This window comes from Rhagoletis zephyria, unplaced genomic scaffold (genome assembly GCF_001687245.7).
Source record: "Rhagoletis zephyria isolate East Lansing unplaced genomic scaffold, Rhagoletis_zephyria_1.1 Rzeph_scaffold_01670, whole genome shotgun sequence".
Lineage (NCBI taxonomy): Eukaryota > Metazoa > Arthropoda > Insecta > Diptera > Tephritidae > Rhagoletis > Rhagoletis zephyria.
In genome coordinates, this window is record NW_016158754.1 from 21,509 (window position 1) to 41,813 (window position 20,305).

Sequence of the window (20,305 nt, forward strand, 5' to 3'; positions counted from 1 at the left end):
ATGCTTAATATATGCAAATAAAAGAAGAAAGTAAACACAACAAACCTCGAGTAAATTTTTATTTGTGTCAAACTGAAACTTTTTTCCAATAATAAACGGTTAGCTGATTCAAGTCTACAGCAAGTTCACAAAATTAATTGAAAACTTGTATCAACCAAAGCATTGTTTATATTTGCTCAACAATGATTTTATTCAACTAACAATATTATCCAATCAAGGTAGTCGTTTTGTAATTATTAACAAATATACATTTGTCCCAACTAGAAGTCTTAAGTAAATTGCAGACTTTCGTGAACCATATATTTATTTCGCCATATCCAACTATGCCACTTGATCACTATAACCAAATCTTGGTTATTATAACTAAACCTTTTTCTGGGTGCAAGGCGCACGCCACAAGTCGGAGGAGAAGCTCGGCCAAACACTAACATATGTGTAAGCGCCAATCTATTATTATTATTATTATACATATGCAGCGGTTTATAGCTAGAAGTAGCGCCATCTTATAGCATCGTTTCTCGTTTCCTCCCTGACATCAACCTTAGGCGATTGAGCTACATACATACATAGGTTCGATTAGAAATTAAAATTAATTTCATTTTGTTTTATTCGTTTTGCTGATTTATATTTTATTTATTTATTTCCAATTTCAATTGAAAATCCGGTAACACAACTGAGTTTGCTCTTGGGACCGAGATATAATGGAAGAAATTGAACGGAGTGAACTGTCTCATATGTAATTATCTATTGCATGTTTAATAAATGCAAATGTATATAATGCAATCAATAGATTCATACGAAATCACAGCTATTTGTTACGATTCGCCCCATGCATTATAGCCAAGGCATTAATTAACATATTTACTTTTTTTTCAATATGCATTTATTGAAGTTTAAAGAAGACAAATTCCTTTGTTCGGCATTGCGTTTTACACGCCTTCTCTTTGCGCAACGTGGTATTCGATCATCCAAGGTGAATTCATAATATGAGTACAACCATGTTGTCAACTACAACATACGACAAAGTGTGAGTAAATAAAATTAGCATTAAATGTTGCAGATTTTGTGTATTTTTTTTCTAATAATAAACTCCAATATCTCCTTAGGCTTAAGAAACAACATGGACAATTTTCAAAGAAATCTACCGTGACGTTTTCATGAAAACAGACTTTAAAAAGTCGTCAAAAGTAACATACGACATTCATTTGTTGAAGCGACGATATATTCCTATAACGAATTCATGCATGTGGTAGCAAGAGTATAAAAACATAAAATTACCTAACAAATTATACGGACAATTACCACGTGTATGCGTAGGCCAATTCACGAAATCATTTCGTGAATTTGAGTAGAAACTCAGTGCATAAAGTCGTGTATAATTGAAATCATGAAATGGTGTTCAGAAAATCTAAATTGTTTTGTATTTCATACAACCAAGACACAACTTCATTCAACAGGCCTACAAACGGTGCAATCTAGAGCACAACATCACCAAGTTGAATCAACGGTTGCAACATTTATGGCTTTCTTTAAGAAACTCCGAGGCGAAAATTCCAACTGCTCCGGTAACACTACCTTATACAGTATTGCCACACATGAGCTTTTCCTACCAAAACTGGTAGGTTTATTTAAATTTGGTAGGCTGGTAGGCTAGATTGGAATTTGGTAGGTTTCACGACAAAAATAGTTATTTGCAAAAAAGAGAAAATATGTATCTTCAAACATTTTAGCAACCTTGAAAAGCGCTTGTCAATGAACCCACTGAAGTCCACTAATGTCCCATTTGCCAAAATAGGGAAAGTCAACTTTCTCAATTTTGTTTTTGGTGTTTCCGACAGGGTAGGACCGTGACGTAATGTGGAACGATTTTCCGTCATCCCTTGTCAAATTTGGTTTGAAGACAAACCGGTTTCGGCGTTGAGCCATCTTAAGTGTAATTTTTCGTTCTGAATAGTTTCTGTTTGTCTGTCACTATTTATAGCCGTGCTAAATCGGCGTTGGTTCTTAGTTAGGTACGTCTCAGCGGATTATGTTCTTTCGTTCAACCAGTTGTTCTGTGTGTACATCGTCAAGTAGAAATCAGCTGCTCACCTCTTCATGATTAATTGTTGCAGGGATTCGCAGGTAAGTAAAAATCAGTTATTTTCTTTCCCTTTGTATCTGTAGTTTGGACCTGCCTTTCATTGTTTGTGGTAGTCGCCGGGTTTCTGTCTGAAAGTCAATTTGACTAGATCCTCCTTGGCAGGGACAGAAATAGAGCTCCCAGAAGAAGCGAAGTATCTGGGGATAACTCTGAACAAAAGGCTCAGTGGGAACTTACATCTCTCGAATGTTACAAACAAGGCTACAAATTTATTTTATGCCTGTCCGAGACTTCACGATTATACTTGGAGAATATCCCCCAAACCAACGTATTGGTCTTTCAATACGGCGTAGCATGCAAACGCAGTCAACATAAACAGCAGCTAAAAGTAAACTCAAATAAAGAAACATTAAAGTCGCAGTCCATTGACACTTCACACACACACACTTACAACATACAACAGAACGGCATTTAATAATCCAAAATATTGAACGCTGTTCTGTTGCGTTAATACAAATCANCAATATTAGCGATCATCGACTCTGCTGACTGAAGCATTGGCCATAGTACTTACAACGTACTAAGCCATAACACTGAACGCTGCCTCAGTTGACTTACCCAAAATATGTTGACCGCTGGTTGTATGCAGCGATTGCTCCATACTATAATATAATTTGTAAGAAATTACACGGGATTAAGAACGTCAGCTTAAGACGCCCATGTACATAGAAATAAGAATAAATAGAACAAGTAGATGCATAAGAAGAGCAATGTCAAGCCAACCGCCCTCAGTGGCGAAAGTAAGACCAAAATAAAAATTATTCGCCTTCAGTGGCGTAACAAGAAAACTTAAATCTTTTAATATTACATGGCGATCCTGCCAGTTTAAAATTTATTTAAACAAAAAAAGGAAAAATTGCACTTTGTAAGGCTCGAGCTTTAAATAGCCAGCCAAAAGAGCAAAGCCCAAGAGGCACACGAATTAAAAAAAAATAAAAATTTTTTTTGAAAAAGGACTGAGCTTTAAGTAGCCAGCCCAAAAAGGGAGATGCCCAAAGGGCACCCAAAATAAATAAATCCTGACGTGGACAAGCTAAGATCCGTCAGAAGACTGAAGGATGTCAGATGACCAAAGGCAAACAACAAAGGCGCCAGTGAAAGCGGGACCACAACCGCTAACTATAGAAGAGTACCGAAGACGACAGGTAAAACCAAAGAAGGAAGCACCAACACCCCCCGGGATAATTATTAAAAGAAGAGAAGGCTACACCAATAAGCTAAAGAGGGAAAAGGCAATACTTTTGAGAATCATCAACAGCGACCCACCACCACCTTGGAACCGTGCAACGGAAATATGGGAACAAATTAGCAACTTAGAACATATGATTAAGGCATATGTAGGCAAAAATAAGCCAATAATGTAAAACTGCAGTGCTCTAAGCACGCATAGGCCAGTAAGCGATATTCGCTCGTGGCAAACTAACAAAATTCTTTTAATTATAAAATAAAAATAAAAATACTAACACGGCAAATAATTCCAAATAAAGAAAAATAAATATGAAAGAAAGAAAAAATTTTTTACTTTTACAATGGGCAAAAAAAGTGCCAAAATTGAAAAACCTAACGCAAATGTAATAAACGAAATAGAAGTAGGACAAAAGAATATTAACTTAGAGACTATAGAAGCGTGTCTGGTAATAATTTCCATAATTGCATTATTAAATCTTGCGTTACAAATCTACCTCATGCACAAGAAAAATTTAAAGAAAAGATGCATGAGTAGAGCAAACGCACTTGACAAAATATTAAAAAAAAAAAATAAAAATTTTTTTAATTTTATATCCATGGCTCAATGGAAACAATAAATAAATTAATTACATTAGAATCAGAAAATATAAAATAATCATATAAATGTATAAGCCAAAAAAAACACATTCGTCAAGAAACGATTAAAAAGCATTTGAAAATTATTACCAGTTCACTAGAAAATATAAGAGAATTAATCTCCATAAATTTAAACAAATTTACTCAAGAACATAAAGAATATGTACCAGAAAAATATTGGGTTCTTAGAGACATATTAGTAAAAATATTATCACAACACAACATTTGTCAAGAAGTATCCCATAAGATAGAACAACCCATCGAAATAGATCTAAATAATATATGTATGGCATCCGAAACAACGGAACAGCTTAAAACAATAGAAGAAGAAAGTGGTTCAGAAGATTCTGATTCAGAAACGGAAATAAAGCTGTACAAAATGACACAAACAGTTGTAGATTTCATTAATACGGCCACAAGGCTTATGCCCGATTTCGATGGCAAACCAGAGAATTTAAGATCTTTTCTAGACGCACTTTCACTAATAGAAACATTAAAAGGCGACCATGAAACGGTAGCCATAAACCTTATCAAGACCAAATTAAAGGGCAACGCCCGAAACCTAATTGAAAACGAAGCCACTATACAAGATGTAATTAGAAAACTCACAAGTTCTGTGAAAGGTGAATCAGTTGAGGTCCTCTCGGCCAAAATACTGAACATCCGCCAGAATAATAAATCTGCCAATACGTATTGTAACGAAGTGGAAACTCTGACAAAATCATTGGAGAGTGCATACATCTCCGATGGTTTGTCATGCACGTTAGCACAACAATACTCCACCCAAATCGCCGTAAAGGCAATGACCAAAAACTGCACCATTGATAGAGTTAAACTCATCATGGAAGCAGCCCAATTTAACACTATGAACGAAGCTATAGAGAAGTTTGTCAGTAGCTGCACCGAAGCTACTGGACAACAAAACGCTATCCTATACTTCGGAAATAGGACAAACAAAAACTACCGTGGAAATAGAGGAAGACAACATGGTAGAGGTGGATACAGAAGCAACGGCAACAATAATAACCACAATAATAACGGCAACAGAAATAGAAATGGAAACTCTAACTACCGTGGAAATAGACGTGGGTATAATAACAACAACAGCAATAGGCAAAACAATTATGCCCAAAATAACAACGTTAGAACTACTAACGCAGAACAAACTAACCCGGAAAACTAAAAAATCCCCCTAAGGTCAAGACAGAAGACAAAAAAGTGTATAAACTTAACCTTAGCTTAAGCATTTTCATAAACATCAAAATAGAACACAGTAATGATAAAGTAACATTATTAGTAGACACAGGAGCAGATATTTCATTAATAAAGCTCGCTCACTTTACACAAGATCAAATAAACACAAACAGAATATCAACATTAAGTGGAACAGGACAAGGCAAAATAAAATCTATTGGAACAACACACTTTGATCTAAGATACAAAAACTTTTTAATCCCATATACTTTTCACGTAGTGCACGATGATTTCCCAATACCATGTCATCGCTATGGATTTTATAAGAAAATACAATCGTGTATTAGATTTTAATGAAGATTTTGATTACCTCGTCCTGCGACCACCTAATTTCCTACAACAAATAGAAATTACGAATACATGTAATGAAAGTTTAACATTACCAGCAAGATCAGAGGTGATACGCCACATCAAACTAGTGACTACAAGTCAAGACATATTATTACCTCACCAAGAAATCCAACCAGGTGTTTTTATAGCCAGCACATTAGTAAAGTCAAATAACGCATTTATTCGTATTTTAAATACAAACAATAACACAGTTACCATAAAAGAACCACAAATATCAACTGAAGACATTAATGATTATGAAATTATTACAAACAATCACAATGAAAAACAAAGAAAATCAAAAATTTTACAATTATTAAAAACAAATTTTCCAAACCGATTCAAAAATACATTAATAGACCTTTGTTCCGAATTCAGAGATATTTTTGGTTTAGAAACTGAAACAATAACTACAAATAATTTCTACGAACAAAAACTAAGAGTTAAGGATAAGGAACCGGTATACATCAAGAACTATCGTATACCACATACACACAAAGAAGAAATAGACCAACAAGTACAGAAACTAATAGACGATGGAATAGTCGAACCATCGAATTCCGAATATAATAGTCCTATCTTGTTAGTTCCAAAAAAATCTCTCCCCGGTTCAGATAAAAAGAGATGGAGAATTGTAATAGATTACAGACAAATCAACAAAAAATTAGTAGCAGACAAATTTCCTTTGCCAAGAATTGACGATATCCTAGACCAACTCGGTAGAGCTAAATATTTCTCATGCTTAGATTTAATGTCTGGATTCCATCAAATCAAATTAGAGAAAAAATCAAAAGACCTTACCGCATTCTCAACAAATAATGGATCGTATAGATTGACTAGACTCCCTTATGGACTAAAAATAGCACCAAACTCATTCCAAAGAATGATGATAATTGCTTTCAGTGGATTGAAACCAGAACAAGCTTTCCTATACATGGACGACTTGGTCGTGTTGGGGTGTTCCGAAAAACACATGCTATCGAATTTAACACAAGTTTTTGAGCTATGTCGAAAAAACAATCTCAAGTTACATCCAGAAAAATGTACATTTTTTATTACAGAGGTAACTTACCTAGAACACAAATGTACTGATAAGGGAATACTCCCAGATGATAGTAAATATTCAGTAATTGAAAAATATCCAACACCTACTGACGCAGATGGCGCAAGAAGATTCATAGCCTTTTGCAATTACTATCGAAGATTCATCAAAAACTTCTCAGAATATTCTAGGCATCTTACAAGACTGTCTAAAAAGGGTGTACAGTTCGAATGGACTAAAGGTTGCGATATAGCATTTAATTATTTGAAAAAAGCATTAATGAGTCCAACATTACTGCAATATCCAGATTTTAAAAAACAGTTTTGTATAACCACCGATGCAAGCAAGCACGCTTGCGGCGCAGTTTTGACTCAGGAACACGAAGGAAAACATCTACCAGTCGCCTATGCTTCTAAAACGTTTACAAAAGGCGAAAGCAACAAGTCAACCATTGAACAAGAATTAACAGCAATTTATTGGGCTATAACACATTTTAGACCATACGTATACGGACAACAATTCCTCGTTCGTATGGATAACAGACCTCTATCATATCTATTTTCAATGCGGAACCCAAGTTCAAAACTAACTAGAATGAGACTTGACCTAGAGGAATATGACTTTACAGTCGAATATCTTAGGGGAAAAGATAATTACGTTGCAGACGCTCTATCGCGAATAACAATCCATGATCTCAAAGACATGAATATAAAAGCAACACAAGTACTCAAAATAACTACAAGATCCATGACACGAAAAAACAAAGACATAAATAATAGTAATACTTTGAATAAGCAGCATGAATCAAATATAATTGAAAAGCCCCGTATATGTGTTTCTTTAAATAACACTGACGTCAGGAAATATTGTAAATTAAAGATTTCTCCCGTGAGATGCTATATCAAACGTGGAAAATCTATAATTGCATATATACAAATCAATGACTTGTTTAATAATGGGAAAATTTACTTAAGTAAGTTCCTCCCGAGGCTCGAAGAAGTGGCCTGTAAACACGGCATTGATAACTTACAAGTGGCACCTAGTGAGAAAATTTTCGAATTTATCTCAATTAATGAATTCAAAAATATGGGCAATAAGAAATTGATTAATATTAAAGTAGCGCTACTAAATGAGGTGACCCACATTGATTACAAAGATGCTAAAACTATTCAAAACATTATAAGTAAATATCACGATGACCCCATTGAAGTTGGTCACGGCGGAACTTTCAGGCCAATACAGAAAGTAAAACGATATTACTATTGGCAAAATATGACAAAAGACATTACGAAATATGTCAAAACATGCCACACGTGTCAAACAACAAAAACAAACAAACATTTGAAAGGTCCATTAGTATTAACTCCCACCCCAACAGGAGTTTTTGATACTGTATATATTGATACCATTGGTCCGTTCCCTAAATCAATTTATGGAAACGAATATGCCATAACAATGATATGTGACCTGACTAAGTACTTAGTAACAATACCCACACAAGACAAAAGCGCTAAAACAATAGCTAAGGCAATTTTTGAAAATTTCATTCTCATATATGGTCCAATGAAGACGTTCATTACGGACATGGGAACTGAATATAAAAATTCAATATTAAACGAACTATGTGCACTATTAAAAATTGAAAAACTAAATTCAACGGCACATCATCACCAGACGCTAAGAACAATTGAAAGAAGTCATAGAACCTTCAATGCGTACGTACGTTCCTACATATCTGTAGATAAAGATGACTGGGATGAATGGCTCAAATACTTCACGTATTGCTTCAATACGACACCATCAACCGTACATAATTACTGCCCGTATGAATTAGTATTTTCTAAACTACCACAAAAACTACTACAAATAAATGAAGTAGACCAAGTATCTCCACTTTATAACGTGGACAATTACGCAAAAGAGGCCAAATATAGAATAGAAATAGCACTTAAGAGAGCTCAATTACTTTTAAACAAACATAAGAAAAAACAAAAGGAAAATTATGATAGAAACATTGTAGATTATAATTTTACAATAGGAGACTTAGTTTTATTAAAAAATGAATCAGGCCACAAATTAGATAAAAAATATATAGCCCCATATAAAATTAAAAATCTATTATTAAGATAAAATGTAAATATAATAGATCCTAAGATAATAAAGAACAAATAGTACATAAAAACAGACTTAAGATTTATATACAATAAATAAAAAAAATATATATAATATAATAAATAATGATGATCATCAATAATAATAACAAAAAGAAAATAAAATTTATTTTTTTAATAAGAATAACTAATAGATTTAAATAAAATAACATTGTAAAAGAATGTCCATAAAACTTCAGTTATATGAACATTCTTCTGAAAAATGGAGGTGTAGCATGCAAACGCAGTCAACATAAACAGCAGCTAAAAGTAAACTCAAATAAAGAAACATTAAAGTCGCAGTCCATTGACACTTCACACACACACACTTACAACATACAACAGAACGGCATTTAATAATCCAAAATATTGAACGCTGTTCTGTTGCGTAAATACAAATCAATAATGCCTAGTCAGCAAGACTCCGATCATGGGGAGGCCACTGCCCATGTCGCTAAGTGCACTGCCGCACATACAATGTATTAAACAATATTAGCGATCATCGACTCTGCTGACTGAAGCATTGGCCATAGTACTTACAACGTACTAAGCCATAACACTGAACGCTGCCTTAGTTGACTTACCCAAAATATGTTCACCGCTGGTTGTTTGCAGCGATTGCTCCATTTAGAACATGGGAATATGAACGTCAACGTAGAACGCCCATGTATAATTTGTAAGAAAGTACACGGGAATAAGAACGTCAGCTTAAGACGCCGATGTACATAGAAATAAGTATAAATAGAACAAGTAGATGCATAAGAAGAGCAATGTCAAGCCAACCGCCCTCAGTGGCGAAAGTAAGACCAAAATAAAAATTATTCGCCTTCAGTGGCGTAACAAGAAAACTTAAATCTTTTAATATTACAACGGTAATAAAACTCGTAGTTACATATGTGGGACTGGACTGGTAGCCAAGTTGACCATATCAATAATGCCTTACACAAATATAAGACAAGATCGAAGAGAGACAGGAAAAAATCGAGGTAAAGGTAGAGGAGTTGGAAGGTCGTCTCCGTGATCTGCAGTTGAAACGTCCAGCTGTTTCGACAAGCGCTCCCAAGGTAAAGACTCCATCCCTTACGGCACGATTCCTTTCTAGGTCTTCAAGCTCCAGTTCGAAAAGGCGGCTGTAGCAAACAAGTGGAGCATGGAGGATAAATCTGCTGCTCTGTTTGTTGCATTAAAACTACCCTCAGCAGAAATCTTGCAGACTATCCCTGAATAAGGAACGGACAGTTACAATGCGTTAATGGGTGCAGTGGAAAGACGTAGCGAGCACAGGAGACAGATTTACCAGATGGAGTTGCAGAATCGCTGCCAAAAATCCAACGAGTCTCTACCGGAATTCGCCTCAGAGATCGAGAGGTTATCGCACTTGGCAATTGGGGACGCATCTGGTGAGCACCTCGAAAGGATAAAAATTCAAAGGTTCATCAGTGGAGTGCGGGACATGTATACCAAGCGAGAGACGTATGCGAATCCAAAGCCAACATTTTCTGAAACGGTCTCGTATGCTTAGACGCATGAAACGACGGCGCTCCTAAGTAGACCTGCCTAAAAATCGAATGTAAGTGGAGACACCGGAAGAGACAAAGTAAATGCTGAAGAATATAACCTAACTGCTGGGCTAGAAAAAGGAAGGCTCTGGTAAATACTTTAAATGTGGGAAGTCAGGCCAATTCGCCCGCGATTTCAGCGCAAGTTCCAACAGGAAAAACCACTCACAAGGACGCAAATGCCGAGCTGAAGAAGATGCACCAAACCCAGCAGGAAGGGCCGCTCCCTGTCTCGAGCAATTAAAGGGCCCATAATCTCCGTCTCACAAATTGGCCTGAAAGTGTGCAACCTCACTGTTTGTGGATGTGTGAATGGGCAATAGGGAGTGATGACAGGAGATACTGGATCGTCACATTTAATTATTCGACCAGATGTGGCCACTTTTTATGTGAAGCCACTACCTGGAGCAAAGTTGAGGACTGTAACTGGTGCGCGCACCCAAGTGATAGGAAAAGTGCCATGCGAGCTAATAATCGGAGGTGTGGCCTCGTACACCAAGTATATAGTGGCAGACATTGTGGATGAAGTCATCATCGGCGTGGACTTCCTACTTGGCCAAGGCGTGAAGATTGACCTCCAGGGAATGATTCTGACATATTGCGACAGGAAAGTGCCACTTAGTGTTGGTTACGACAACCAGTACTGCAGCAGAAGGTTGGTCTTAGAAGAAGTGCCGAAGATTCCACCAGCAGCGGAAGGGTTAGTTGGACAGAGGTTGGCAGTGATGGAGACAGAGTTGTTCCAACAGGAGAAGGAAGCGGTTCAACACTACAGGAAAATTATACCTGGTGCGCCAACCCAGAGAAAAAGAGGAAGACGGCGCAAGGAAGTAGTCATGGCAAGACAGGCAGTTTTTCCGGCAGAAAGAGAGCCACTGAACCACAAGGGTGATACGCCGGTGAGCGCGCTTCGAAGTATCCAGGAAAAGGTCGTGGTCGGCAGAGGATGCACAGGCATGCATTAAAGCCTGACGCCTGGGATGAGGTTATACATATTCGGTCAGTGAAGTTGGCGTCGGCGGAAGGGCTGAAACACTGGGCAAGAGGATCTAGGTTTAGAAACATGGGCTAAACGAAGTGTAGTTCGAGGATCGAAGCCTGGTAGTCATGCCCAGAGGAAGTGGCGTAAATCTGGCGAAAAGGGTGCCCATGAGAAGAGACATGGCCTGGCCACCACCAGTGGCCGGCAGAACACGGCCATGTGGGATGGTGCACTAACGGAGATAAACCGGAAGAAATGTCCAGTAACGCATTGAGCTGGTTAAAATTCACAATTGATGACATTCCAGAATAAAATGTCCCACTAGTCACAATGGAATGGCTCATATGTATATAGTATGTTATTGTATTAATATTAGTACTATATACAAATAGTATATGCATATACACTGCAGGTCACTTGATTAGAGCCTCAGTATTGATTGATTTGTTTTTGTTCGTTTAAAGGTAATTAAATTTTATAAAAATAAAGCATATTCTCTAACAAAAACAAAATGAATTGTATAAACCCTGCAAATTTACATCAAATGGGCCCGTTCACTTTTAGTATAACAAAATGCAGGTTTCAAGTGGCTGCAAAATACCGTTAATATAATATACATTGATATATATCATAACCTCGTTATATATAGATAACAAATGTAGGAAATTTCACCTTAAGTTTTCTTCCTTCCGTAAGTAAAACGAACGATTAAATTTCAACCTTTTACTAAGGTCTTAAACAGTAGATACTTAAATTATGGATTAATATTAACAATTTTAATTGCGCTCAGTGGCGTCTGCTTTCGTTCGCCGTCCGACGCGGAGTGACCGTTCGGTCCTCGTTTTTCAAATTCATCATTGTCGTTGGTCGCGTTTCGTTAAGTGTTCGTTCGGTTTAGGTATTGCGTCCAAATGTCATCTGTCAGTCACCCTACCTCCAGCACCACATTCGGCCATCCTGCTTTCATTCGCCCTCGAATGATTGAGTCCACGTCTTCATATATTCAGCTACCGTCGAAGTCTTCCCGGCCCTTCATTATCACCCACTTTTTCGACCTCGTATCTCCCATGGTTAAGTTTCTTCACAATCCTATACGGTCCTAAAAATTTCGCTTTAAGCTTCAAACCACTACCAAACTGCGTTCTCTTTATTGCTACCAAATCATTTACTTTGTAGTTTGTTTCCCCCCGACGACGTAAATTATATGACCTGCCATTCTTTTCCTGAATTTTTAAAATATTTTCTTTAGCCAGTTTTCGTATTGTTTCGCGATCTTCGTTTAAGTCATTAACAGCTTCATCCTGCAATATGTCTTTCAGCTCCGGCACATTGGCCGTACGCATGTCAAAATCTTGAAAGGAGACTGTTTTGTACTTCGTGGCGGTGAGTTGTTTATAAATTGTTGTACTTTTTCTACATGCTTGTACCAATTGGTGGGAGTTTCTGTACATAATTTTGACAACTTAGGTATAACAATTTTATGTATTCTCTCCACTTGCCCATTAACTCTTGGGACTCCTGTCGTTATTAACAGATGCTGGATATTCTCAGCCTGGCAATATTCTCGAAACAAGTTCGACGTGAAAGCTGCCCCCCTATCAGAAATAACGCGCTTAGGGCTACCAAATATAGCTAGGTAGGGTATAACCATTCAAATTTACTGAAAGCATCCACCACTACCAAAATATAATTGTACAACTTACTGGTCGTTTCCAGTGGACCAACATGGTCTATGTGGTACGTTCCTAATGGCTCGTCCTCTTTATCTATAGTATTGAGGAGTCCCTCTCTCTTCCCTGACTTGGCTTCATTAACAATGCACTCAATACAGCTTCGGACAACCTGTCCAACTTTACTATTGATTTGCGGAATATAATACGTCTTTTCTAAGAGATCTTGGGTTTTCTTTATCGAGAAATGCCCTTGTCTGTGCGCCAACTTAATGATTTCGTCTTCCATAGCCTTTGGTACCACAATCAATTTCTTTACCGGTTTTTTTAATAGAATGTCATATTTAATGTAAAAGTCTTCATACTCGTCTTATTCTAGTATTTTACGTATCGCTTTTGTTCATTCCTCACTGAGTTGCGCTTGCTTAAGCCGACACTTTAAAGAGTCCTCTAGCAGTAAGCAATATACCCTACTCAACGCGTCAACGTGTACCATCCTAGATCCGCTCTATGCTCAGTCTCATAGTTAAAATCCTGGAGATTGTTTCGCCCATCTCGCAATTTTCGGCGGTACATCGCTCCTCTTAAGAGTCATTGTAAATGCGTTACAATCTGTCACAATTTTAAACTTTATGCCTAACACGTATAACCTCCATTTCTTCAAAGCTTCTATTATTGCTAATACTTCCAATTCATATGCTGGATAGTTTTCTTCATCAGGTTTTGTTTTCCGGCTCATGTATGGTACCGGATGTAAATGCTGGTCATCTGGGGTTTTCTGGAGTAATATTGCCCCTTACCCGTATTTACTGGCGTCCGTGTGAACTTCGGTAGTTGCGTTTTGGGAAAATAATCGCAACACAGGCGCTCTTTGTAATTGAGCCTTCAATGCTGGAATGCTGCAACTTGCTCTTCGCCTAACTTGAACGCTACGTCTTTTCTCAAAAGGTCTGACAAAGGTCTAGCTATCGAGGCATAGTCCGATACAAAACGTCGAAAATAGGATGTTAAACCCAAGAACCTTTGTAAACCTTTCCTATCTGACGATAAGGGGAAATTTCGCACAGCAGCTGTCTTTTCTTGCGATATTTTGATGGTAACATTCTCGATAATGTACCCAAGAAACTCAACTTTGCGCTTTAGGAATTTACACTTTTTCCACTTTATTTTTAGACCGTATGACGCACTAGCTGCTAACACCTCTTTTAGTATTTCAACCCCCTCTGTCTCGTCTATTGAAGGGATAATCAAATCGTCCATGTAAGTAATTACTGTTCCTTTTTGGATTAGTGACCGAAATACAGCATCCACATAACGACAAAAGAAAGCCGGTGAATTTGAAATACCGAACGGAACAACAGAAAATTCATATTGGTCATTGCTGGTCACGAAAGCGGTAAATTTCTTAGATTTTGGATCTACTGGCACATGAAAGAATCCGTTCGATAAATTTAAAGTAGTAAAAACACGCCCCCCTTGGAGCCTATCTAACACATCGTCCATTAAGACCATCGGAAAGCTGTCTCTTATAATCTCTCTGTTCAGTTGCCTATAGTCGCAACATAATCGCCTACTTCCGTTTTTTTAGGAACCACTACGACCGGTGAAGCATAGTTGGAAGTGCTCGGTTCTATTATTCCCTCGTTTAACCAATCTTCGATTTGTTTATCGACAAACGACTATCTTCGAGCGGCAGACGTCTTGGTCGTTGATACACAGGTACTTCATCAGACAACACAATTTCCATTTTAATGGGCGTTACACAATTTCCTACCGGTTTGTATTCGTTAACCAAACTTTCCGTCTCCCTAGCCAACCCCTTGCCTAAATGCTCCAAACTCAGTGTCAGCTTATCGCTCCTTTCAGTCAGATTCATAAGATCAAACTCCTTGATCTACTCTTCTTCCGCACCTATCTTCATCTCTGTTTCTTCGCTCTTAGTATCTTCAGTACCATGCTATGATTCAACCACAACTGATTGACAGTCTTTACCTCATTACTCATTACTCATTCCTTTTCTTAAACACAACTTCGTCTTCCGTCAAAATAATGTCCACGTCTTTTAAATAGCCTTGCCTATCATACCCGCGAACTGAATATCCTGCTCTCTGACTACATGAAATGTTACATTTAGCGATAACTCATCTACATGTAATCAAACGACGTATAATATATAACCCCAAATCATTTTATGATTTCGTAAACTCCAAGCGAAATGTACGTGGGTTTCCTTCCGCCATGAAGTAGCAAAATACCGTCTCTGGTGATAATCAAACAATTTCTAACATGTTCGCTCAGTTTTTTAAATCCAATTATTCCACTAACTCCCAAGCATACTTTGACTATCCTTTTAAACTAAGTCCAATTAACTCAATACATAACCCTATAATATCTCCCGATGATGTTTTAGTTTACCTGAAGTCCTTAAAGCAGTCTTTTAGTTATGGTCCTGACCAGATCCCCACTTGTTTTCTTAGAAATTGTGCTGATTATCTCTATGAGCCGTTAACAGCCTTATTTAATTTGTCTCTTAAAGAGGGCGTTTTTCCAACTGTATGGAAGGAATCGTTCATAACCCCCTTACATAAAAGCGGTAGCAGGTCTTCAGTGGAGAACTACCGGGGCATAGCTAAGCTTTCTGCAATTCCTAAATTATTTGAAGCAATTATAACAAATCGGTTGACGCATTCTATCACTTCAAGCATTTCATACAGTCAACATGGATTTTGCAAGGGCAAATCAACTTCTACAAATTTACTTGAATTAACATCCTATATCTCAAAAGCATTTAGTGAGAGCAAAACTGTTGATGTTATATATACTGATTTCAGTAAAGCATTTGACAAAGTGTGCCACTCGTTGCTCATCTATAAACTTGATCTTCTTGGTCTTCCACCTAATTTTCTACGTTGGATCTCTTCATACCTCTATGATAGATCACAAAGGGTATTGTTTAAAAATACTATCTCTGACGTCATTGATGTTACTTCAGGAGTCCCTCAGGGTAGCCACCTAGGCCCGATTCTGTTCTTGCTTTTTATAAACGATATTTCTACAGATATAAAATTCTCCAAAATTTTAATGTATGCAGATGATGTAAAACTTTATAAATCGTACGTTTCAATTAAAGAAAGGTCTTTGCTACAATCAGACTTAAACAGCATGGCTTACTGGTGTAAAGTAAATCTTATGCCTCTAAATCTTAAGAAATGTAAAGTAATGTGCTTCTCGCGAAGAGCTGTTCTGCCAGTTTCTTATATAATAGGTAACCATAACCTGGAACAGGTATACAATTTTGTGGACCTTGGTATCACAATGGATCCTAAGCTTAATTTTAATCTTCACATTAATGTGACAGTCAACAAGGCTAAAGGTGTACTTGCATTTGTGAAACGATGGTCAAAAGAATTTAGTGACCCTTATATCACTAAAACCCTGTTTACAACATTAGTTAGGCCGATTCTGGAATACGGCTCGGTGGTTTGGAATCCAAGGTATCAAATTTACTCAGACAAGATAGAATCAATTCAAAAACAATTCCTACTTTTTGCTTTAAGAAATTTCCGATGGGATTCTCAATATAGTCTTCCACCTTATACGAGTCGCTTAAAACTTATTAACCTTCCTACACTTGCCAGTCGCAGGGAAATGCTTGGTATAATTTTTATGGTTAAATTACTGACAGGCTCAATTTCAAGTCCGTCTCTTCTGGCTGATGTAAGCTTTAATGTTCCCTCACGCGTATCAAGACACTTTTGTCCCATATTTCTGAAAGCTTGTAAAACCAATTTTGAATTGCACGACCCACTCCGTTGCTTATGCCAGGATTTTAACTCTCATTCCAGCACGTTTGATATATCAGATCCGCTTTTCAGCATTAAGAAAGCGATACTCTCCTCTCTCAATAAGTGAATTATTGACATAAATACATAAAATCAGCTGATGAATTTAGTTCTGTAGCTGAACAGTTTTAGATCTCGACACTTAACAAACTCCTGCCTATCGTGACTCGGCACAAAAATTTAAAATATTGGTTCCGTACGTCATGCGGACTGCGCCCCTCGTGCGGATGGGCGGGAATGGAGGGTAAAAACCGTTGGAATATTATTATTATTATTAAAGTATTAAAGCTTCCGATTGTCTCAATCACATTTGCGCAGGCACTATAAAGCTTCCTCTTATCATTACTCAACTTCGTTTTACACCCACTTAATAGCAATGCCACTTTGGTTTCTTTGGATGCCTTGCCTTTACCCTTGCACTCGAAGGAGCGATGCCCCATCTCATTGCATTTAAAACATTTATATTGCGTTTTTGGACATTGAGCTGCAATATGGGATTTATCTCCGCACTTAAAACATCTTTTGACTGATTCTTCTTTCGGCTTAACCAAGGATGCATTGTTATCTTTCGCTACATCGTTTGTTCCTATCCTTCCTAGCCCTGAGCTAGATTTCCGTATCTTTTCGTAATACTTCACCTGCTTCTTTAAATCTTCTATATTCTTCACTTAATACAACGTAGATTTATTAAACTTGGAGTCTGGAATCCCCTCGATGAAATAATCTATAATGCTTGCCTCGTCTAAACTAATCTGTTTGCCTATACTGTATAAATATTAGCGAAAACTTTCATTTGCATGTTTACGCCGATTTTTTAAAATCCTGTGAACTTCCGAAGAAGAGATTTTGCAACCGGATTCATTTATTAACGCATTTTTCAACGCTACCCAATTATTCACATTACTCTGGCTTCTAACAAAAAGCTTAGCTGCTCCACGAAGAAGCTGTTTACCGTAAACAAATCTTTTTAGATCATTCCACTTTACAATATCAGCGTTAATTTCGAACTCATTCAACCAACCCCGGATGTCCACAGGCCCTTCCCCTGAAAACACACTAACACAATCCCCCAAATCTTTCAGAGTAAACTGTTGTAGCTGTATAACGGACCGTGAGAACAGAACATTGTTGGCTTCATGTACGTCTTCATAGACTGACCGATTCGACTCATCATCACTGGGCTCAATTCGCATCAAGCCGTAGTGCTGGAGTAGTCTGTCTTGAAGTTCACGTTTTTGTCCTGAGGTCGACATGCCCAACTCTCGGAACTTCTCTTTCGGTCCGCTAACAGTCAAGGTCATTAACTCGTCTGTGTCCATCTTGGTGACTTGAAACAGGTGTTATGTTACAGCAGTATAATGTACACAAGTAATTTCTTATATTTAAATATTTTAATGTTGCGTATAAACGTAAATTCAATTAAATTTAAACGACTTCTTAAGTTTTTTAAAATTGAAGTTTTTCTTTTACACGTACATATGTAGCTTGCTTTTGGCAATTTCGTTATTTAGTTCTTTTTCATAACCATTTCTTTGCTCATTTAAAAAATCTTATNAAATACGGTTTTTCGAAATATCTCGACCTTGGCACCACCTAGGAAGACCAATTTATGCAAACATTATTCTTCTTACATAGCCAGTATATATTTTAAAAAGCAGACAAATCGGCCCGTAAATACGTTAGATATAAAACTTTTATTTTTTTTGTCGTGGTGGACCTTCCGCTGGAAACACCCATATGTGACCATAGCGCTTGAAAATATTATATATTTTTCCCTTACCCTAAACCTTTAGGAGTTGGCAAAAATGATGTTTGGTAATTTAGGCAGAATTGAATATGCGCTATCTGGGAAGACAATATCTACATATAATATTTATTCTGTTTGTTGGCACTATATCCAAACACAAACGCATCTTAAGTGTCTTAACAGTGAAACAATTTATTATTTTCTAAGTTTGCGAATAAAACTTCACACTTAAAATTAAGACATTTATAACAAATATTTTATGAAGAAAATCCCCGTTACGGCCTTATTTAGAGAAAATATATTCGTTTAAAATAAAAATAAGCGAAATCGGCCCAATTTTATATAGCCCTGCCTGACATGAAAATTTTCTCCAAGATAAGGCTAGTAGCCATTTCTAACAGATTTTGGGTGGCTTAGTCAAAAATGGAAACATATATACATATTTGAAATTTAAGAAAACAAGGAAAATAGCAAAATCGGCTATAAACGGCTAATTTTTTTCTGCAAAACGGCTAACAAATCGGCTGCCGGCTAAATCGAAATTTCTCCGGCTGTTTGCTATCGAAACCGGCTAAATCTAGCCGGAAAACGGCTAAAATGGCAACACTGCTTATATCTACTTATCAGGCTTTTATCCCTTTCAAATAAACGAATTCATGCACAATTTCAGTAAATTTTCTCTGCTTTCAAGCATTAGATTTTACTCTACCTCATCTCTGACATCTTTTTGGTACTTTTGTATCATTTCTTGTTTTCTCGTTTCTCAAAATTTCTTGTACTTTTGACTTTTTTGCTGCTTATTATAATCTGCTTCTTTTTTGCTTTATTCTTCTTAGTAGATCTGTTTTCAAATATTCACTTTCTAACTACTTCTTTTGCTTTCTTTTGTTTAACTCATCTCAACTTCCTTAGAAATTACGTTCTCAACTTTTTATATTCACCTTCTTGCATAACTTGCAAACGTCAAGCTGTGAGGTTGTACTTTATTGTGCTCTGATTTTGGCTTTCTATTTGCTAAGCTTTTGTGCTAATTCTGAGTTAAAGTAGTGATAAAAAGTGCTTATGAGCATCTTAGTGTGAAATAATTGCAGCTAAGTGAAAGTTATTGTGCTTTATATTAAACTAAATTTTAATTTAATTTCACTAGCATACATTCTAATCTTGCCGAGTCATTTGTTGCTATCATTGTTGTTGTATCCTTTGTAGTTAACTGAATTCATTTTGTTTTTGGACGTTTGTTCTACTCTTTTTGTTTAGAAATTTTTGTCACAGCTGTTTGCGTTGCGTTTATTAAGTGTCATAATATTACAGTGATACTCAAACTGTTCGCTACATTTATTTAAAGCTATTTACATCAGCTCCTTAACTGTTATAATTTATTTGTTTGTCTGTTTATTAACGAGTGTTATTACATACATATTTCAATGTGAAGTGCGATCTTGATACTTGCCAAATTAAAAGCGATTCTGAACGCTACTTATCGTGCTGACTGTGTGATGCTATTTACCATCTGAAATGTGCTGGTTTGACGGGAAGAATTCTGGACGCTATTAATGATGGCAAGGGACTTCGCTGGTCTTGCGTAATGTGCAGGTCAACCGAAGTTGATCTTTTCAAGCTATTTAGGCAAACCATAAATGGTTTTACAGAAATAGGAAGAGAATTGACGGTACTGACAGAAAAATTTAAGCATTATGAAAATGTGTTTAAATCATTCAAATGCTTAGATACCTTGCAACCTGTCAGGGATATCCGTGTGTCT

General features: G+C 36.8%; 1 protein-coding gene across 1 annotated transcript in view; it reads left to right on the top strand.

The window, feature by feature from the left end:
• The window catches only part of LOC108364783 (uncharacterized), a 22,899-nt gene extending 17,736 nt beyond the window's left edge, over nucleotides 1–5,163 (top strand). The window contains 2 exon segments of the mRNA XM_017618628.1: nucleotides 4,117–4,860; nucleotides 4,916–5,163. Of these exon segments, the coding sequence (XP_017474117.1) occupies nucleotides 4,117–4,860; nucleotides 4,916–5,163 (992 nt within the window).
• Nucleotides 5,164–20,305: the final 15,142 nt, after the last annotated feature.